At 49.7% G+C, this 19,499-nt stretch overlaps 1 protein-coding gene across 2 annotated transcripts in view; it reads left to right on the top strand.

Moving 5' to 3' along the window:
* Positions 1-795: 795 nt before the first annotated feature.
* SYAP1 (synapse associated protein 1) overlaps positions 796-19,499 on the top strand; it is a 20,790-nt gene continuing 2,086 nt past the window's right edge. The window contains exons 1-8 of one of the 2 annotated variants that reach the window (XM_045290776.1): positions 796-1,079; positions 9,417-9,535; positions 10,702-10,768; positions 11,565-11,638; positions 13,059-13,198; positions 17,030-17,181; positions 18,525-18,583; positions 18,980-19,127. In XM_045290776.1, coding sequence (XP_045146711.1) covers positions 902-1,079; positions 9,417-9,535; positions 10,702-10,768; positions 11,565-11,638; positions 13,059-13,198; positions 17,030-17,181; positions 18,525-18,583; positions 18,980-19,127 — 937 coding nt within the window. In that variant the 5' untranslated portion in view covers positions 796-901. The remainder of the gene's footprint in view (positions 1,080-9,416; positions 9,536-10,701; positions 10,769-11,564; positions 11,639-13,058; positions 13,199-17,029; positions 17,182-18,524; positions 18,584-18,979; positions 19,128-19,499) is intronic. The other variant, XM_004709940.2, reaches the window with a different exon arrangement.

Genomic DNA, 19,499 nt, shown 5'->3' with positions numbered 1-19,499 from the left:
GGCGAGTTGAGAAGAGATGTTCTCTTGGGGAACACATGTGGTTTTGAACTGGCACTTTGAAAGGGGAGGTTGCCTGCTCAGTGGATGATCAAGCAACTTGGGAATTAGTTACTTAGTCTGTCCATGGGTTTCATGCTCTTTTCTTTCAAGTTTGGCTGGGCTGCAGCCCTGGGTCAGCACGTTCCAGATTGATGGGGACACATCTCCTGTGTCCTGGGTCAAGTAGGCAAAGGGCAATGTTGGGGGAATGTTCCCCAGGTCTGTTGCAATGCACACAGCGCTTCAGCAAGGGGGCAAAGGAGGCCTGGTTCGAAAGGGAGACATCCTGTCACCCCTTCAAGGTCTCAGGCTCCATTCCTTATCTAAAAGGCTTATATGCCCAGATAGTTTTGTTCATCCAAACCTGCTGAATTAGAGAATTAGAACATTCTTAAGTGTAAATGAGAATTTGACTGCAAGGAGGGGAGGGGAGGGTCTATTGCATTTGTCTCTCCGCCCCCCCTCGCCACTTAAGTCTTAGACTAGATCTTAGACCCTAGCACCTTTCCGACACAGCTGGCTAAGTCTATTCCCTCCCTCCACCCCCCCACCCCCCGCATCGAGAAGACTCCCAAACCGAGAGCGGCTTTCGCCCAAGTGAAAGCTTTTTGTCCACCCTGTTAGCGGACAATAAAGTTATCCAAACGAATCAGCGTCGCGACTGGGGACTTCCGGCCGGAAGTGACGTAGACAAACGGCCCACGGAGGCGTTGCCATAGAGGCGTGGAAACCGAGGGCTCCCTCTGGGGTTGCTCCTACTTCCGGCCATCTCCTTAGACGAGGAACCGGGGAGAGTCCGGCGCTGACAGCACCCGGGGGGCTCTCCGGGCACCGGGACCGCGGCGGCGGCCCCGCCGGCGGGATGTTCCGCGGTCTGAGCAGCTGGTTTGGCCTGGAGCCGCCGGCGGCGGACGAGGATCGGCAGCCCGAGGGGGACGCTCCCCCTGAGCGGCGCTCCGAGGTGGTGGCGGAGTCCGCCGAGGAGGAGCCGCCGAGAGTGGGGGACCAGGAGCTCCTCGACGAGGACAGAGGCCTCGGCGGTGAGTGTCCCCCGGAGGAGCGGCAGGACCCGCGGGAAGGGGAGGGCGGTGCGTCGATCGGTCTTCCTGGGTGGGACTGGGCGGGCGAGGGGCTGGCATTGAGGAGCCGGGGCCTCTAGTCTAGGCAGCAGTCAAGATGGTTCCTGAAGTTCCTGGTGGTGTGCGACTCTTTGCACTTTGTCAACACTGGGATCAGTACCGCGGTCAAAAGAGACGCCGTCCGGTAGAGGCTTTCGGGACCCCCAAGATGGATGGTCCTTAGGTCACCCTTCATTCAGGTCCGGGATTGAATTCATCCCTGTGGGTCCGTTTTCAACCAAGCAGTACCCCAAACCCACTGCCATCGAGTCGATTCCCACTCGGGAGAGAGTTGGGGCTGGCGGCTTCCGTAAAGAGTTACAGCCTCGGAAACTCAAACGGACAGTTGGGCTCGGTCCTATAGGGTCGCTATGAGTCCGATTTGACTCGATGGCAGCAAGTCCAAACGCCTGTGATTAGCCCGCGAGGCGTCGTGGGATAAGCATTGAGCTCCTAACCACCGGGTCAGCGCTTTGCAGGCGATCGATGAGGCTTTCTGCTCCTTTAAAGATTTACAGTCTCGGAAACCCTATGGAGCAGTTCGATTGTGCCCTCAATGTTCGCTGTGATTGGGAATCAGCGCCCCGGCCGCAGATTTGGACTTTATGCATGTGATTATAATTCCATTTGGAATTGGTTGTCTTTGGTTTGCGAATAGACAGGATTCCTGTAGGGCGGGGCTGGAGTCGATCTCTTGTCATTACACAGGGGTGGGGTGGGGGGCGGGACTTCAAAAGGTTCAAGGGGGAAAAAAAATCAAGTTAAAAGATACTGACCTTTTCCCAGGACTTTTTGAAGCCCCCTCATTAAAGAGTGTAAGCACAAGATAGAAGCAGACACCCACAGTTGTTGATAGGCTGACGTCCATTGTTTGCAGCCACTGCGCGTTTTGAGTATCTGCCAACCTAGGGGGCACATCCTCCAACACTGCATCAGACCTCAGGGGGGGTGGGGGGCTGCTTCAAAAAGTTTGTGGAAAAGTGGAATCAAAAGATAATGGACTTTCACAAACAGTATCTTGGCATTTTCCCCCATGAACTTGGTGACGCCCCCTCCCCTCCTGTTGTGATCCACATGGTCTTCCTTGGCTGATTTTCCCAAGTCGCTTGCCAGGCCTTGTTTGCTAGCTCGTTTTACTTAGACCTCTAGCCCTGCAGAAACCTGTGCCCTAGGCATAGGTCACCCTACTGACATTTGAAATGCCAGAGGATATCTTCCAGCATCACAGCCATGGACAAGCCACCACAGGACCCCGCCCTCACATTGACAGAATGGAAAGGCCCTCAGGTATTTTTCAGTAAATGTGTTAGTAATTCGCAGGTCACACGTGTGCCATGTCTTTCTTGGATGCCTCACCAGACTCCCTTCTGGTGCTTGGGAGGCTGAGATTAGGTGGAAGTCCCCCCACCCCTTCTCTTTCTCTCTCTCTCTCTCTCTCTCTGCTTAACGTTTCAGAAATAAGAGCACTTCTTGGGGTCTGAAATGGAGGTGGTTTTAGAAATGCACAAAGGTACTGACCACACTTTTAAAGAGACAAGCAAGGCGATTGGGTTTTCTGTGTGTGTGTGTTTTCTACCTGCTGACCCTGAGAGGTACGTTATCTGCAGAAAGACTCCTCTACAAATCTTGCCATAGTGAATGATGGGGGGAGTGCGGAGTGGAGACCCAAAGCCCATCAGTAGGCCACTGGAGATCCCCTTGCAGAGGGGTCTCCGGGAGGAGATGAGCCAGTCAGGGTGCGATGTAGCAACGATGAAAAATACAACTTTCCTCTAGTTCCTAAATGTTTCCTCCCCGCTCCCACTATCATGACACGAATTCTACCTTGCTAGTCTGGCTAGACCAGAGGATGTACACTGGTACAGATAGGAACTGAAAATACAGGGAATCCAGGGCGGATGATCCCTACAGGACCAGTGGTGTGAGTGGCGATACTGGGAGGGTATAGGGAGAGTGGGTAGGAAAGAGGGAACCGATTACAAGGATCTATATGTGACCTCCTCCCTGGGGGACGGACAACCGAAAAGTGGGTGAATGGAGACGTCGGACAGGGCAAGGTATGACAAAATAACAATTTATAAATGATCAAGTGCTCACGAGGGAGGGGGGAGCGGGGAGGGAGGGGAAAAAATGAGGACCTAATGCCATGGGCTTAAGTGGGGGGGAAATGTTTTGAGAATGATGAGAGCAATGAATGTGTAAATGCGCTTTACACAGTTGATGTATGTATGGAATGTGATAAGATTTGTATGAGCCCCTAATAAAATGATTAAAAAAATAAAAAATGTAAAAAAATAAAAAGAAAGACTCCTCTACATTTTGAAAACAAAAATTATGCATTTGTGCGCCTGACTCCTACTGAGTAGGTTCAGTCTCTTATTAGTCTTTTAAAATCAACATGGGAATTCCTGGGAACTTTATTTGCTCCGCAAACATCTGTTGAGAGCTTACCTTCAAGACTGGGGCATAAAAACTTCCTGGTCTGTGGCCACCCTATTTATGAATTAGGGCAACTCACCAGGGATGTACACCCAGGGCTACATTCCACTCCCTGCCCCCAAACCAAGCCTCCTGATCCTCCCTCCTGAGAACTGTTTGGTCTTCTCTAATCCCTTCATCTGAAGGAGGCAATAGTTTAAAGGGCTCTCATTTAAAAGCTCCTTCCTACCTGAGGGTTCGTGGTCTAGTGGGTTCCAGGTTGGGCTACTAACTGCAAGGTCAGCAGTTTGAAGCCACCAGCCCTGTTACAAGCGGATGAGATTTTGCTTTGTTTTCTTTGCTCGTGTGAAGAGTTTGTCTCAAAAACCCACAGGGTCAGTTCTACTCTGTCCCATCAGGTCACTATGAGTTGGAATCGCCTTGATGGCAGTGAGTTTTTTTAGTTTCCTTACCAGTTCAAAGTAACAGTTCTCATTCAGCACAAAATGGTGGGGTGGGAGGGGTGAGGCGGTGATTTTTGTTTTTGTTATAAAGGTGGCCAAATTAGAGTTGTGTCTTTACTCTTTCTTGAAAAAGAAAAAAAGAAGGCCTCTGTCTTGAGGAGTGTAAAAATCAGGGTCATTCCCATGGTTTAATCCAGTTTAATCCTAAACTCATTTCGAAAATGTTTCTGACACCAGTCCATGCCCAGGACCCAAAGAACACACACACACCAACAACATCAAGCTCATTTCCATGAGTTCATACCGACTCATTGCGCCTCTATAGGACAGGGTAGAACTGTTCCTGTGAGTTTCCGAGACCGTAACTGTTAACGAGAGTAGAAAGCCCCATCTCTCTTCCGAGGTGGTTTCAAACTGCTGAACTTTTGGATTGCAGCCCAATGAGTAACCACTACGAAGAAGGGATATGTATAAAGAAATGAAATGATGAGTGGGTGACATCTGACCTTCCTGGGCTTCACAAGGAGGAAGGGAAATCAAGCTCCACATCAATATCACCAAAGGCAGGTTTCTATGAACCCTGGTGGCATCGGAGTTAAGCTGTGGGCTGCTAACTGCAAGGTCAGGAGTTCCAAATCACCAGCCTCTTTGAGACAGACAGAGGCTTTCTACTCCCGTAAAGAGTAGAGTTATAGTCTTGGAAACGCACAGGGGCAATTTTACCCTGTCCGATAGGGCAGCTATGAGTTGGCATCGACTTAACTGCTGTGAGTTTGGTTTTGGGGTTTGGGGAGGTCAGAAAACCCCACCCTACCAATTCTGACTCCCAACTGTCCCTCCCACAACGCTCTAGTTTTCAGCTGGGTTCCATAATCAGTTGCAATGACCACACAACTCAAAGATGATACTCACAAGTATAAGGTTTATTAAAGGAGTTAACAGGTTAAAAAACTCAGGATACAATTGTTCAGGGAGGACAACTTCTTCTCAGCTGTGCTCACAGGCTGGCCTCTGGTCTTTGGTTTCTCAGACACACAGCCTGTTGGCCTCTACCCTGGTCAGGTAATGTTACAAAGCTCTTTGGGGGTTGCCAATAGATGCCCCAAAGGCATGCTACTCTGCCATAACACCATCCTGTCTGAAGCCTCAACCCGAAAGGGGCTCTCATTTCTAACTCCATAAGTCAGCAAACCTATTCCTCCAGTTACTTGCCTGGAGGCACCCCATTTCCACAAGCCAGCCTGCTGCCTTAAAGCACTCAACTTTACAGTGGACTCTTCTACCTCCTCTGGTGTCACAGCTGTCTCCTAGATCAAGGAGGTTCAATGCACAGAGATCTTGGGGTCCAAAGGACGCACTGCACTATTAGCTATCCCCCCCCACCTTCCAGCTTCTGAGATTGTTCATTTTTATACCCAGTAGGATGGCAATCGTAATGAACCCTGTTGACAATCAATGCCAATGGAATCCCTTACTTTCTCTTACCGACTTTTGGTGGTGGTTGTTAGGTGCCATTGAGTCAGTTCTGACCCATAGCAACCCTGTGTGCAACAGAACAAAACACAGCCTCGACCTGTGCCATCCTCACAATCACTCCTGCCCTTGAACCCATTGCTGTAGTCACAGTGTCTATCCATTTCATTGACGGCCTTCCTCTTCTTCCCTGTTCTTCTCCTTTACAAAGCATGATGTCCTTCTCAGACTGGTTTCCTGTCCGGAAAAGGTTGTTTGGTGGGAGTAACAAAAGCTCTGGCTAGAAGAGCCATGTTAAATAATTCACTGCATTGCTGGCCACCTCCTCTTCTCCTTTGAAGAAGGCTGGGAATATTGCAGTAGAACTATGCTAATTAGGCCAGCCTCCTCCGCCTCTTCTTTCTGTGGAGAAAGTGCATTTCAAGTTCAGCTGTCTACCCTGCAAACCAAGAGGGCTCCAAATGTGAGTGTGTGCCTGAAAAAAATGTGTGTGTGTGTGTGTGTTAATGAAGAAGCAAAAGTATCCAATTGGGTCCTTATGTCCACAGCTCTGATGACAGATTCAGGCTTCTTCCCCAGAGGAGGGCTTGTAAATAATGTGCCCATGCAGGTAACGGGCACAGCACACTGAAGAAAAGGAGAGTTGCTTGGTTGGCAAAAATGTATAGTTCATTGCATAAAAATTTGGTATGCCTGCCCTTCTTCCTAGGGAGCTGGTGAAAAAAAAATAACAGACTGAAAAATGAAGGTAAAATAAGTACTTTATGCTGTCATACTCATTCCTCAAAGTTTTAATTTGGTGCCTCCTTTGGGAACTACCTACTTCATGTCTGACCCTCTCTTTGGTCCTGAGCTCCCAAGGTAGAAATTGGACCCCTATTACTCCTCCCTCCCTCTTATCAGATGCCTTCTTAGCCTGCTTTTCCTGACTAAGCTGCAAAATTGCCCGCAAGTTGGTGTTGGGTGAACTCTTTGAGGAATCACTGAGGCGCTCCTCCCCTTGGTCAGACCCCTCACGTGGAAGTTTGTCTCTCACAAACCTCAGAGTCCAGGCCTCCTAGCCTCCTAGGGCTCGGGGGCGACAGTGCTCCCACCCCTCTCTGAGTCCTCCTCCTATGTTTAATGAGTAATCTTCCTTGTGTTGGCTTTGACGTTGACGTTCTTGTTCAGAGATGGACTTTCTTTGAGCCCCAGAACTATGTTTCCTCTAAGCAGGGTCCATGCAGTCAGTGTACTTCACCCACAGTTTTTAACATCCAGCTGATAGAACTTTATGATAAGACACCGTTTTAAATAACATCCCTCCCTCTGGATTACACATTGGGACTGGCTGCTAACCACAAGGTCAGCCATTTGAAAACCCCAGCTGCTCCGAGGGAGAAAGATGAGACTTTCTGCTCCTATGAAGAGTTACAGCCTTGCAAACCCATTGAGGGGCTTTCTACTCTGTCCTGTAGAGTCACTGTGATTCAGAATCGACTCGATGGCAGTGAGACTTACTGTAGAACCCAATTAAAAATGTACCCCTGGGGAACATCTTAATAAAGAGAACCCTGTACTATAGAAGGAGCCCTGGTGGCTCTGTGGCTTAGTGTTGGGCTGATAAGCTGCAAGTTCAGTGGTTCAAGCTCACCAGCCGCTCCAAGGGAGACAGACGAGGCTCTCTGCTCCCATAAAAGTTGACCCTCTGGGAAATCTGATGGAGGGTCGCTGTGAGTCAGAATCAGCTCAGTGGCAGTTGGGTGGATTCAACTATTTGAACTTTCAATGTCTTTTGTCTACCTGCGAAGAATATTTTTATGAAGAAGCACGTGGTTGGCCGCCACCTCTATCACATCACTCAGGTCAGCAGACAGATGTGAGCACCCTAAAGCTCAGCCCAGGTGGTGTCACCCCACACAAGCCCTCACGGAGGAGGCACTGGGGCTCAGAGGACTTGTAGGCTAGTGAGGAAGACGGTGTCAACCCGGGGGTCCAGAGTGTCCTGAGTCCTGACCGGGCCAGACCAGGTGCTGAGTGAGTGCCTCACAAGACACTTGCTCCAGCCCCAGATCCAGGGACTGGTTCCCCAGGGGTGTAAAAGTTAACCAGGCCAGGAGAACAGAGAAGCCAACCAAAAAAAAAAAAACAAAATTCCCTGCCATCCAGTCAATTCTGACTCATAGCGACCCACTAGGACAGGGTAGAACTGCCCCAGTTGGTTTCCAAGACTAGGCAACTCTTTATTGAAGTAGAAAGCATCATCTTTCTCCCGTGGAGCCGCTGGTAGTTTCAAACTGCTGACATTGCTGTTAGCAGTACGACATATAACCCACACACACCAGGGTCATCTAGAGAAGCTGAGGGAGGGACATATTTGACACCCCCTCAGAGGTACTGAAAGAATAGCTGTCTGATCTCATGAATTTAATGTCCCCCCTCCCCCTCGGGGGCTGACAAGAATGGAGCCAGAGGACAGATAAGTGTAGTCCCTTTGGGGTGTGGCTGTGACTGCCAAAGGACGCTATGGAGCAAGGGCAAGGAGACTCCAGTTAATGGTCAAGGCAAAAGGAAGCTGGAGGTTAAGGGGCAGTGTTGACTGCACTGTCCTGAATTCCCTACAAGTGGCTGAGTGCTGGGAAGCAATGCCGCCAGTCCAGCAAGGATTTACCTGGGTGGGCAAAGCACCCCTTGCCTTTCCTCTTAGTTTCCTTCCCATCTGGCCATTGTGAGTCACAGCTGCCAGGTGCCCTACAGGCACCCTAACCGAGGCACCTCGCAGGCACCAGGAGCATCCCCAGCCCACCCGCTGTGGTCCGTGCCCGCACCTTCTTCTTCCTGCCGAGTGTGTGGACTTTGCAATGTGATCTATGAGTGCAGGAGAATTCCTGTGGGGTGTCGCTTCCGGTCCTCAAGGACATGCAGAGTGGTCTGTGAAAGTGAAGGTTTGCATGTGCCAGGTTTCATGTCATTCCACATTTGCCTGTTTGTATCAGCTAAGAATGAGACCTCGTTTTATTTGCACCCTTCACAGAGACTACACTTTCTACAAATTAAAGATTGGCAAATTACAGTGCAGGGTGGGGGTGGGGGTTAGAGTTCTCACCTTCTGTGTAGGAGACCCGGCTACTGAACCTGCACCCCAAGTGCAGCCACCCCCTGTCTGTGGAGGCTTGTGTGTTGCTAGGATGCACAACTGTGCTTCCAGACTAAGACAAGGAAGAAAGGTCTGGCGATTTACTTCTGAAAAATCAGCCATTGAATCGGGGCTGACCAGAAGAGAGATAGCAAGGAGGATGTAGAGGTGGATGTTTCCATCTGGGCTTGCCAAGATTTCTGTATCTGAAATATTCCCCAAGACTGGTCATGGAGCAGGTGGCTCAGGGAGAGGAAAGGCATGTTTTCCCCTGAACAGGAGGGAAGGAGGAGAAAGGGAAGATGGGATGGGGGGGCTGGCAAGGAAGGAAGGGATAAAGGCACCTTGATCTGATTTGTGCAGCAGAAGGGAGATTATTTTCAGAGATCACTTAGAACTGGCGACTTGAGGGGGCCAAGGAAACTTTCAAACAGCAGCTGGGGTGAGCCTGTGGTCGTTGAGAGAGAAATGAACCCTGAGCTGCCGTGAACACCAACCCACCCACACCCTGCCACTGAATGGATTCTGACTCCCAGCAACCCTGACTATAGGGTCTCTCAGACTGTAGCTCTTTGCATCCTCGTCTCTCCCCCACAGAGCAGCTCGTGGGTTCAAACCCGCTCTACCCCAGGGCTCCTTAGCTACAGAGAAAGTGGACCTCGTCCCTCATGCCAAGCTTTAATTTGCAAGGAACTTGAACTTGCTCCACAGTATTGGATCCTCTGGAAGCGAAAAACCCCAAAGGCAGTAGCCTTGAACCCAAGTAATACTCTATTTGCTTCTCTGCAGACTATCTATTTAACTTTGCAACGGTAGCTACAAAAAAGATCACCGAATCAGTGGCCAAAACCGCGCAAACCATAAAGAAGTCTGTGGAGGAAGGGAAAATCGATGGCATCATTGATAAGGTCGGTTGCGATGCGCTTCAGAAGTTGACACTTCTGAAATTCGCTAGCTACTCATACAATCCGTCCCTTCTTAGGAACTGTATTCGCTCCCAACTAGAAGGGGGAAAAAAACCTATTATTCTGAATTTTTAAATTGTTTTGGGTCCTTGGGTTGTTTTCTTGTTTGTTGTTGTTTAGCAAATGGCAATGATAGCAACTACCTGATTTAAATAACTGTTTTTTCTTGGAATGTGTTCTAAAATACATTGATCCTTTTGAGTCAGATCAACCTGTTCATAGAACTATTTCAGAAGATACTATGCTGTGCTTTTTCATCTCACCATTAGGGGATCCAAACCCTAGTCCATTAAGAAAAGCCTGCAGTGAATGGGCCTAGAGGGGTTCATTTATGTTCATAACTATGGGAAGACCTGGTCTTGTTGTTCTTCCCTTTATTGCACTTCACAGATAGCGCAGTTTCTACAGATTGAAAATTTGTGGCAGCTCTGAGCCAAGCAAGTTTCTCAGGGCCAATTTTCTAATCGCACGTGCTCACTGCGTGTCTCCATTGTCACCTTTGCTCCATCCTCACAGTATTTGAAACACTCCCGTAATGCTTTTGCTCACTTAATAGACTACAGTAAGCACAACTTTGCCAAGGGACTTCAAAATGGTCACGGCACTATTCCATTACCTTTCAATTCTCATTTGCCGCAAACTCTTTGAAGGCTCCCCTCCCCCACGTATATGCACAGGGACACCAAAAAGTCCACGGCACTCCCTTTATTGCAACATTCACTTCGGGGCAATAGTTTGGAGATGAATCTGCCATACCGCCGTGACCTCGCCTGTCCCTGGACCAAGGAGGCCCCCAGGGAAGGCCTAGCTGTAGGATTATTTAGGGCTTTGTATTGTATATACTATTGGTGAGCATGAGCTTTGATCGGCCCCTTATTATTTTATGGAATAGCATACAAAAATGAAATTGTCTTATTTCTGCATTTGAAAAGATAAGCCTTCATACACTTAAATGTCAAACATGTCGGTGCCTGCCCTTTGTTGAGGACATGGAGAAGGGCCGCTTTTTCAGGCAACCTGAGTACAGGGCCTCATACAGGACTTTCGTACCTAATAAGCATTTCAAAGTAATCTAACGCTTGGTGCTCTTTGTTTTGTTATTTTCACAGACAATTTTAGGGGCTTTCCAAAAGGAGCAGGAGAAATTTGTTCAGGCGCAACACACAAAGAAGTCAGGTATGGTATAGGTTGGTGTGATGGGACTTACTTAATTTGTCCACTTGGATTTTGGGCCTGCGACCTGCCAGACCCCACGGGAAGGATCTGAGGGTACAGAAACGTGTGAGAAACAGCCCCATCTCTTGTCACGAAGACAACCCAATAACCCTTGGTGGCTGAAAGGGAAGAAGTCCGTTCTTCCCTGCAGCTAGGCTCAGCCAGTGGCCCCTCCGGGGAACTGGCCCCACAGCAGAAAGATGAGGCCGTCTGCTTCCGTAAAGAGTTATTATCTGGGAAACTCATTGGCTAGATGGCGGGAGGTGGGTTTTCTCGAGAGGCTGGCCATCCAGACTGAGCCTGGCCTTCGCATCTCTCAGAGACAGTTAGCAGGCCCGCCCCAGCTGCTGTTTCAAACTTTCCTTGGCTTCCTCATGTCTCCAGTTCTAAGTGATCTCCCAAACTGTCTTCTGATTACACTAGGCAGCCCCTTCTGCACTAGAAGACGCCTTGGTGATGTATCCTTGACAGGATCACACACCTGGAGGTCCATGCTGCCTGTCTTGTCTGTCCTTCTGTCCCTCCCTCACACATGATGTTGACTCTATAATCACCTGGTCAAGGGATGCTCCGGTTTCCCCACTATAAAATTCAAGCAAGGTGATTTTGTTTAGTTGTTTTTGTACCAAATGCACACATGCAGTAGACTCCTGAATTCAATCTGGGTGCTGTGGTCCATGATCAGATTTGGGGCTCACTGCAGTGGAACCATCGTAACCCATTGTTCCTTTTCCTCTTGCCATTCAACGCCTTCCAGAAGCAGCAGTGCCTCCATGGGTTGACAGTAACGATGAGGAAACAATCCAACAGCAAATCTTGGCCTTATCAGCTGTAAGTTTCTTATAACACAACTTACTATCTGTAGAACACATTGTCTGCTGCAGACAAGCTGCAGCTCGGCTGGCCTGACTCTGGCCTGGGCAGAAAGATTTTTTTAGCTACCCAAATTTTCAGTAATTTGCAACGTTGGGAAAGTACCCAGAACTCCTGCTCCCTCTCTTCTGCTTTTGTCCCCTCTACTAACTTTTCATTTGTGTATCCTTAAGGTCTCTTTGCTTGATGTGCAAGTCTAGCCTGCCCCCACGAGATCCCTCTTGCAGCCTTTAAAACCCGCTTCTTCTACGTTGAGAGAACTTTTTCTTTCCAATCTCAGATCAGCATCCTACTTCAGTATGAAATGATCATACTCCAGTTTTTCTCTTGGTCTGTTAGAGATGCTTGTGTGAAAGTGAAATCAACTGAAATAGGAAGGGAAGTGGGCAGTAATGATGTCACATCGAGGGGGTTGCAATTGATGGCATGACACAAGTGGGTGAATTGTTCAATGGAGACTGGTTCTGCTCTGTAGACCTTCACCTGATTCACAATTAAAAGGCAAATAAATAAAGCCCACCGAAGGGCCCTGGAAGACTCCCCACCTCAGACAGCACAGTCACTCCACAGGGGATGGGCCCTGGGCATCTACCAGTGAAAGCTAATGTGCCAGCCCAGAAGTCATACTCTAGGGGCAACACTAGAGGTGATTTTCTTCGAATTGACTGAAATAAAACTCCTCACACTAACCACAGCCTGTAGTACCCTAAGGTTGGAAGAACTAGAGGGTGCCCGGCTAGCACACGTGAGTGCTCGGAGGGGATCATAATAGAAAGTCGTGGAGAAAGTCAGAGGAAAATGTAGGATTACATGTGGGTGAAGGGAGACAATGGACAGTGTAAATACTAACAATATATAATTGATCAAGGATATACGAGGGAGGGGGAGGGGGAAAAAAGAGCTGATACCAAGGGCACAAGTAGAAAAAGTTTTGGAAATGATGATGACAACATATGTACAAATGATAAACTCGATGTATGGAATGTTATAAGAGCTGTAAGAGGGCCAAATCAAATGATTTTTAAAAGAAGAGAAAAAACTGTAGAGTAAAATTCAATATCATAAGAAAGACCCGGTTACCGGCCTGAGAGGGATGGGTGGCACCCGAGACTGTGCCCCTTAGATATCCTGCAGGTCTGTCACTGAACCCATCTCCAGGCGTCACCGTTAGCCACACAACAGACAGGTCTGTCAAGTGACTGGTGACGCCCGCGAGGAAGCTGTTCCTTGGAGCAACCAACCCGAGGAGACCAACTCTCTCAGGTCCCTCTCAGGTGGACTTGGCGACTGCAGTCCGCCCTGTCCCATTTGTGATGTGACGATGGATCGTAATTGCGTTTTGTGGTTCTCAGCCCTGATGTTTTTCTTTGCTTCAAAGGACAAGAGGAATTTCCTCCGGGACCCCCCAGCTGGGGTGCAGTTCAACTTTGACTTTGATCAGATGCACCCGGTGGCCCTGGTCATGCTCCAAGAAGACGAACTGCTGAGCAGGATGAGATTCGCCCTGGTGCCCAAACTGTAAGCTGGGCGCCACCCCAGGGAGAACACCACCCCCAAACCAAACTCAGACTGACCGCCCAGGACAGAGCACAGTGGCCCCCATCCCTTCCTGGGGGCCCCAGACTGTCATCTTTTTGGTGGCCGGCCACCACATCTTTCTCCCTCAGGGTGGCGGGTGGGTTGGAACCCCCACCTTTCAGTCAGCAGTAGAGTGCTTTAACCACTGTGCCACCAAGGCTGTAAGCCATGGCAGGGTGTGGGGGTGTGGGGTGGAACAGTGAGACGTGCTCTTGTTATCCTGTTAGAAGAACGAGCACATGTTCCTAGAGGAACCATCAGCGTGCCGTGTGGCTAATGGCAGGTCATGTCTGCGGCGGTGGCCCTCCCCAGCAGCAGTGTTCCCCCCTGCCTTCTCGCTGTGTCCCACTGCCACAGCCCTTCTCTCTGACAAGAGACCCTACTAGTTCTGTGAGCTCCAGCACCTTTGCTGGGCCACAGCCCTGGCATACCCCTCCAGCAGAGGGTGCTGTTCCTCTTGGCTCGTTTACAGGCTTTCCTCACTTGTCGCCTACTCCCTTGGCTTGCTTTTGCCATTGTTTCTAAATCCCGAGCCGTTTCTTACGCTGCAAGTATCCCTTTTTCCATAGCACTCCATTCTTGTGACACAGAGTCCCTGGGGGACACAAAGTTAAGGGCTTGCCCACCCAGAAGTGCCCTTGGACGGACAAGCCTGGTGATCTGCTTCCTACAGGTCCCAGTCTTGAAATCCCCTGGGAGCAGCACTGCTCTGCACACCTGGGGGGTGCCATGAGTTCCGTCAACTCAACAGCAAGGAACCACAGTGATTGTTGTTGTGCGGGTGCAGCAGGATCTCACTGTCCCTTGAGAACATGCAGTATCCATGTCTGTTCGCTGTGGTTTTCTCTGTGTGTGTGTGTGTGTGTGTGTGTGTGTGTGTGTGTGTTGGGCTCTTTGATGTTGCAGGCTTGCTGCTTTTCCTGTTTCAAGGCACCTGGCCACTGTGTATGTGGACAGGCTTTTGGGGCTGGGATAGTCCCTCGGTGATGTGCACGATTAAGGACTCAGCTGGTAACAGGTGGCAGGTGCAAGCCTGCCCAGAGCACTCTCGGAAGAAAGATCTGGTAGTGGACTTGAAAAACCAACCACTGAAAACCCCATGGAGCTTTCTCCCCATCCAGAGGGGGGGGCGGGGTGGGGGGCAGGTGATTGAGTCGAGAGGGTTAATGGGGCCACACAAACCACACCCAGCCTTCACAAGTCTGAGATCAGAAGAACCAAGGTGGCACCTATTTCCCAGTGCCAGCCCAAAGCTCAGAAAGGGATCACAACAGGAGGTCCTTTATAGAGTGGGGGAAAGACCTGGCTTACTGGTCTGCTAGAACTGGTGGACCCCCTGGACTTTGTCCCTTAAGGAAATGGCTCACATGTTTGTGGAGGCTGATAAGTCCAAAGTTCCCCTGTCCTTCTCGAGGGGCCTCTTCCTCCACAGGGCTACAGAAACTGGAGGTCAGGTGGAGGCAGGGTCTAAACCACGAGAGCAAAACGTCCCCAAAGTAAAAGCAGGTCTCACTCGCTTTTCTCGCCACTGTCTTCAAGTTGATTCCAACTCACAGAGACCCGATACTGAGGTAGAACTGCCCCTGGGGGTTTCTGAGACTATACATTTTTCCAGGAGTAGAAAGCCTCATTTTTCTCCTTTGGAGTGGCTGGTAGGTTCGAACTGCTGGCTTTGTGGTTCACAACCCAACACGTAACCCACTGTGCCACCAGGGCTCCTCACACTTGCTTCAAACTCACTGCTATGGAGTCGATGCTGACCCCATAGGACAGGGTTGACGTGCCCCTGTGGGTTTCTGAGATTGTAACTCTACAGGAGTAGAAAGCCCTACCTTTCTCCCACAGAGATTGGTGGTTTCCAACTGCTGATCTTGCCCAACACATAATTACACCATCAGGGCTCTGCTCACTTGCTTAGCCCGACAGAAAAAGTACATTGGGACTCACATCAAGATGGCTACCCACATCCTGGACCACCCAGCAGACTTTTAGGGCAATGACTGGCATCTGATTAGTGTTTGTCACCAAGGACTGAGCACTAGTCTTTTGCGCATGCTCAGTTAGGAAGAAGGGGAGGTCACACATCTTGCCCACATTGAGGGCCATCATGGAGGTGTCCTTTTTTACCACCTGGCCCAGGGCAAATGGGCAGATCATACCCCCAAGGAAACAGGATGGTGACTTGAATCACACCTCCCTGGTAAGGTGGAGAGCCATGGTGATGCAGTAGATTAACAATTGGCCTGCTAACCTCAAGGTCAGCAGTTTGAAACCCCCAGCGCTCCTTGGGAGAAGCATCAGGCTTTCTGCTCCTCTAAAGATCTACAGCTGGAGGGAGGGAGCAGTAGGGTTCATTGTGATCATGTATGTACAACTCACTTTTAAAGCCATTTAACTCTGGAAGTGTGCGATATGTGAATATCCTATCAAAAACCTACTTAAAAAAAGAAACCAAATTTGACCTCCGGTTACCAAGGGTGAAGGAGGACGAGTTTTTGCTTAGGGGGAATTGGGTTCATTTTCCTGGTGGTGGTGGAACAATCTGGAGAGCGATATCAGTAATGGCTGTACAACACGAAGAGTATAATCATTGGCACTGAATTATACGTGAAGATGTTGAATTGGAGAATGTTTTGTTGTGTATATTTTTGCCAAGTTTGAAAAAAATACATGAGTAACAATGAGCTATGGAGGAAAAGAAAATGTTCTAAAATTGATTGTGGTAACGATTATACAACTCTTGATATGGTTGATCTATTGAAGTGTATGCTTTGTGGATGAAGTGCCGATAAAACTTTTAAAAAAAAAGGATGGATAGCCTCAGAAATCCAGAGGCATTTCTCCTGTCTTTACAGGGTTGCTGTGAGTCAGAGTTGACTAGATGACGGCCTTAGTCCTGTCTCATTCGCACAACACACACCCAAACCAACCAACCACTGTCCTAGAGTTGACGGTGGCTCAGAGTGACCCTGTGGAGCAGGGTAGAACTGTCCCTGTGGGTTTGTTTGTTCCAGGGAGCAGCTGATGGTTTTGAACTGCTTACCTTGTGGTTAGCAGCCTCACATGGAACCACAATGCCACCAGGGCTCCACTAGCATAGCATTCACTCACTCCAAAAGAGGACTAGAACCACAGGAGTAGAGGCTAGAATGTACAATACATCCCAAACTGGAGGTGGCTAGAAGGGCCACGCTAAGTACTGAACTTCATCGCATCGCTCCTTAGAACCATCAGCCACACAAGGCCAAAGGGCAGCATTTGCCCCTGGACAAAGCTCATCAGCAGGCAGGAGCAGGAAAGAAGGAGGCTGGGAAGGACAGGGAAGAGGGGGAAAGAATGCTGTGGTGACGTGACCGTTGCAGTCAGTGTCAAGAATTAAAATGTGTGTGAGTTGTTGAGTGAAAACCCAGTTCCCTCTGTAAACCATATCCCAAGTCCCAGTAAACAGTTTAAAACTCGAACCACGAAAGAAGCCCCTGGGAAGTCCAATTCTGCTGACTGAGCCACACACGGGCCGCCTTCGATGGGCCGCAACACCACAGCAACTGTTTCTTTGGAAGTTGGCTTGTGCTGCTTTGAAAGGGGAGTTCAGGGTTTCTTCTTCTTTTTTCTTCCTATTATTCAGCTTTTCCACGCTAACACACGTGAGACTCTCCTGTGACCCTCACTGGGATGTGAAAGTGCTCCCAAATGCCATCTCTCCCAGTCCCCTCTCTTCCCCCATGTGCATGGCTTCCCTGCGTCCTCAGATGGGATTGTTGTCTCTTTCAGCGTGAAGGAAGAGGTGTTTTGGAGGAACTACTTCTACCGTGTCTCCCTGATCAAGCAGTCCGCACAGCTGACAGCCCTGGCTGCCCAGCAGCAGGCTGCCGCTGCCATGGAGGAGCGGAACCCAGGCCGGGAAAACGAGCTGCCACTGACAGGTACCTACAGAGAGGAACGCTTCGCTCCATGGAAAGAATTGCTTTCAACTTTTGGAATAGAGCTTAGAGGCCCTGTGGTCTTGTGCATGCCCCAAACTTCGAGGTCCTAAGGGAAACATTCTCCCCCGCCCAGAGGACATCCCTATCTTGTTCTGTTGGCATCACTGAGCCAGCTCACACGTGGCAGCCCCAGGCTGCCCTTACCTTGGCCCTGCGCTCAGCCCTTGCTTTGCCTCTGAGTTCTCCTGTTCACATCCCCTTTCATCCTCCCTGCCCTGCTTTTCTTGGCCTCTCCTCCAAGGCTTGTTAGAGCCGGTCTCCTCCACTGGGACTTACGCCAGCGCTTGGGGGTATCGTTGCCTCTTCCACCTTCTGTTAGGTTTGGCATGGCATGTCCTGAATGAACTGTATTCACCAGCGTAGGGCTGAACTTTGTTCCAGTCCCCGCTCCATGTCCAGCTTCATGCAGAACACGCCCAAAGGCAGCCACCTGCGAGCTTTCATGGAGACAGTGTGTGCGCCCCAGGTTGTTGGCAAAGAGGTTTCACAATATTAGCGAGACGTGTTAACTTCTGGAATGATCGTTGAAGTCAGAAGTGTCTTTATAACGTTGATTACTTGCCCATGCTAAGTCTAGGTACTAATCTGAAGGGAAGCCAGCCCTACAGGGGGTGGGGAAGGCAGGTGACGGCTATCTGTGTTTGTAGTAATTTGCAATGTTCAGAACGTACCCAGACCAGATTATGCACGTCACACAGGAGATGAGGAAATGGTGCTGCGGGCTGGGGAAGGGGTGTATCTGCTCACACAGTAACATTGCCGTGTTCCACGGTGATGTTAGCATGCAGCCAACGGCTATCCTGCACCATTGTTTTTTGTGACTTTTACCCCAAAAGGCCACCTTCCCAACAAACTGGACTGCAGACCACATTCTGTAAAGACCCCGGTTAGTCCACTAGAAAGTGAGGATGGTGAGAAGGATAGGGTGCCAGGCCTGTGAGGGTGCTGGGCTAAGCTTCAAATGTGACCGGGGACAAAGGGGAAACTTGATAGACAATTTCTCATTCTCCTAAGAGAAACAGCAGAACCCTTCTACAACGATTGTCCTAGTACTGAAATTTCTTGAAATCGTACAAAAGGGCATTGCATATGGTATATGAAACAGTATTCCCACATGGCTGGTTCCTCTGCCAACCTGAGAAAAGCTGAAAGGCACACCTGAAAGCTTCTTTGGGGAAATAGGATTTCATATCATCATACGTGTGGGTATCTTAGCTGTTCATTACAACATGTCTTCAGAATTGAATCAAGCAATTATTGTCTCTCTTATTCTCACTTCTTAGAGGCAGTACGGCCCAAAACACCACCTGTTGTAATCAAATCTCAGCTTAAAACTCAAGAGGTAATGCGGTTTTCTGAGCGGGTTGGTGGCTGGAAATGAGTCCCCAAGGTCAGGTGTCCTAGCGCTTGCTCTGTGAGCCGAGAGCTTCTCTGCCCTGAGGAGGAGGCAGCCAGGGCTTGACTGGGTGAGGCACATGGCACAGCTGTGCCCGTTGGGGATGAGATGCTGAGTAGAATGATACCCTGGGAGCAAGACCAAGAGAGCTGGGTGGTAACTCGCTCAGTCAGCGAACCCCTGGGCCAGTTAGAAGGTGGAAGAGCCAGGCTCCTCCTGTCTTTAGTTGGCAGAGGCAGGAGATGTCAGTGGCACAACCTTCCCCTGGGAGAGGACTTACACACGACACAGGAACTCGCCCACCCATGGGTCTCTCAGTAGCGCACCTGTCTTGAGTCGCAGGAGGAGGAGGAGATTTCCACCAGCCCAGGTGTGTCAGAGTTTGTCAGTGATGCCTTCGACGGCTGCAACTTCAACCAGGAGGATCTGAGGAAAGAAATGGAGCAGCTCGTGCTCGACAAGAAGGAAGAGGAGACAACTGTGCTAGAAGGTACCAAGCCCTGTTCCCACCCTAGACGGCGAGGTGGACTGCACAAAAGTACGTGTGTGTGGTGGGGGGAGTGTTCTGGGAGACAAGCGATGATGGTGGCACACTGTGAAGAATGCCATCAAAGTCACGGAATTGTCCGTGGAGAAAATGTTGCCTGAGCAGATGTTTAATTATCTACCAACCAGGAAACAAACAAAACTCACTGGCATTAACACAATTCCAACCCATAGCAACCCTATAGGACTGGGTAGAGCTGCCGCTGTGGGTTTCCAAAACTGCTGGAACACTTTACGGGGTCGAAAACCTCATCTTTCTCTCCCACAGAGTGGCTGGTGGTCTCCAATGACTCATCTTTTGGTGAGCAGGTCAACA

The sequence above is a fragment of the Echinops telfairi genome, unplaced genomic scaffold (genome assembly GCF_000313985.2).
Source record: "Echinops telfairi isolate 266 unplaced genomic scaffold, ASM31398v2 ScPeMD7_53;HRSCAF=182, whole genome shotgun sequence".
Classification (NCBI taxonomy): Eukaryota; Metazoa; Chordata; class Mammalia; order Afrosoricida; family Tenrecidae; genus Echinops; species Echinops telfairi.
This window is presented reverse-complemented; position numbering and strand designations above follow the sequence as displayed.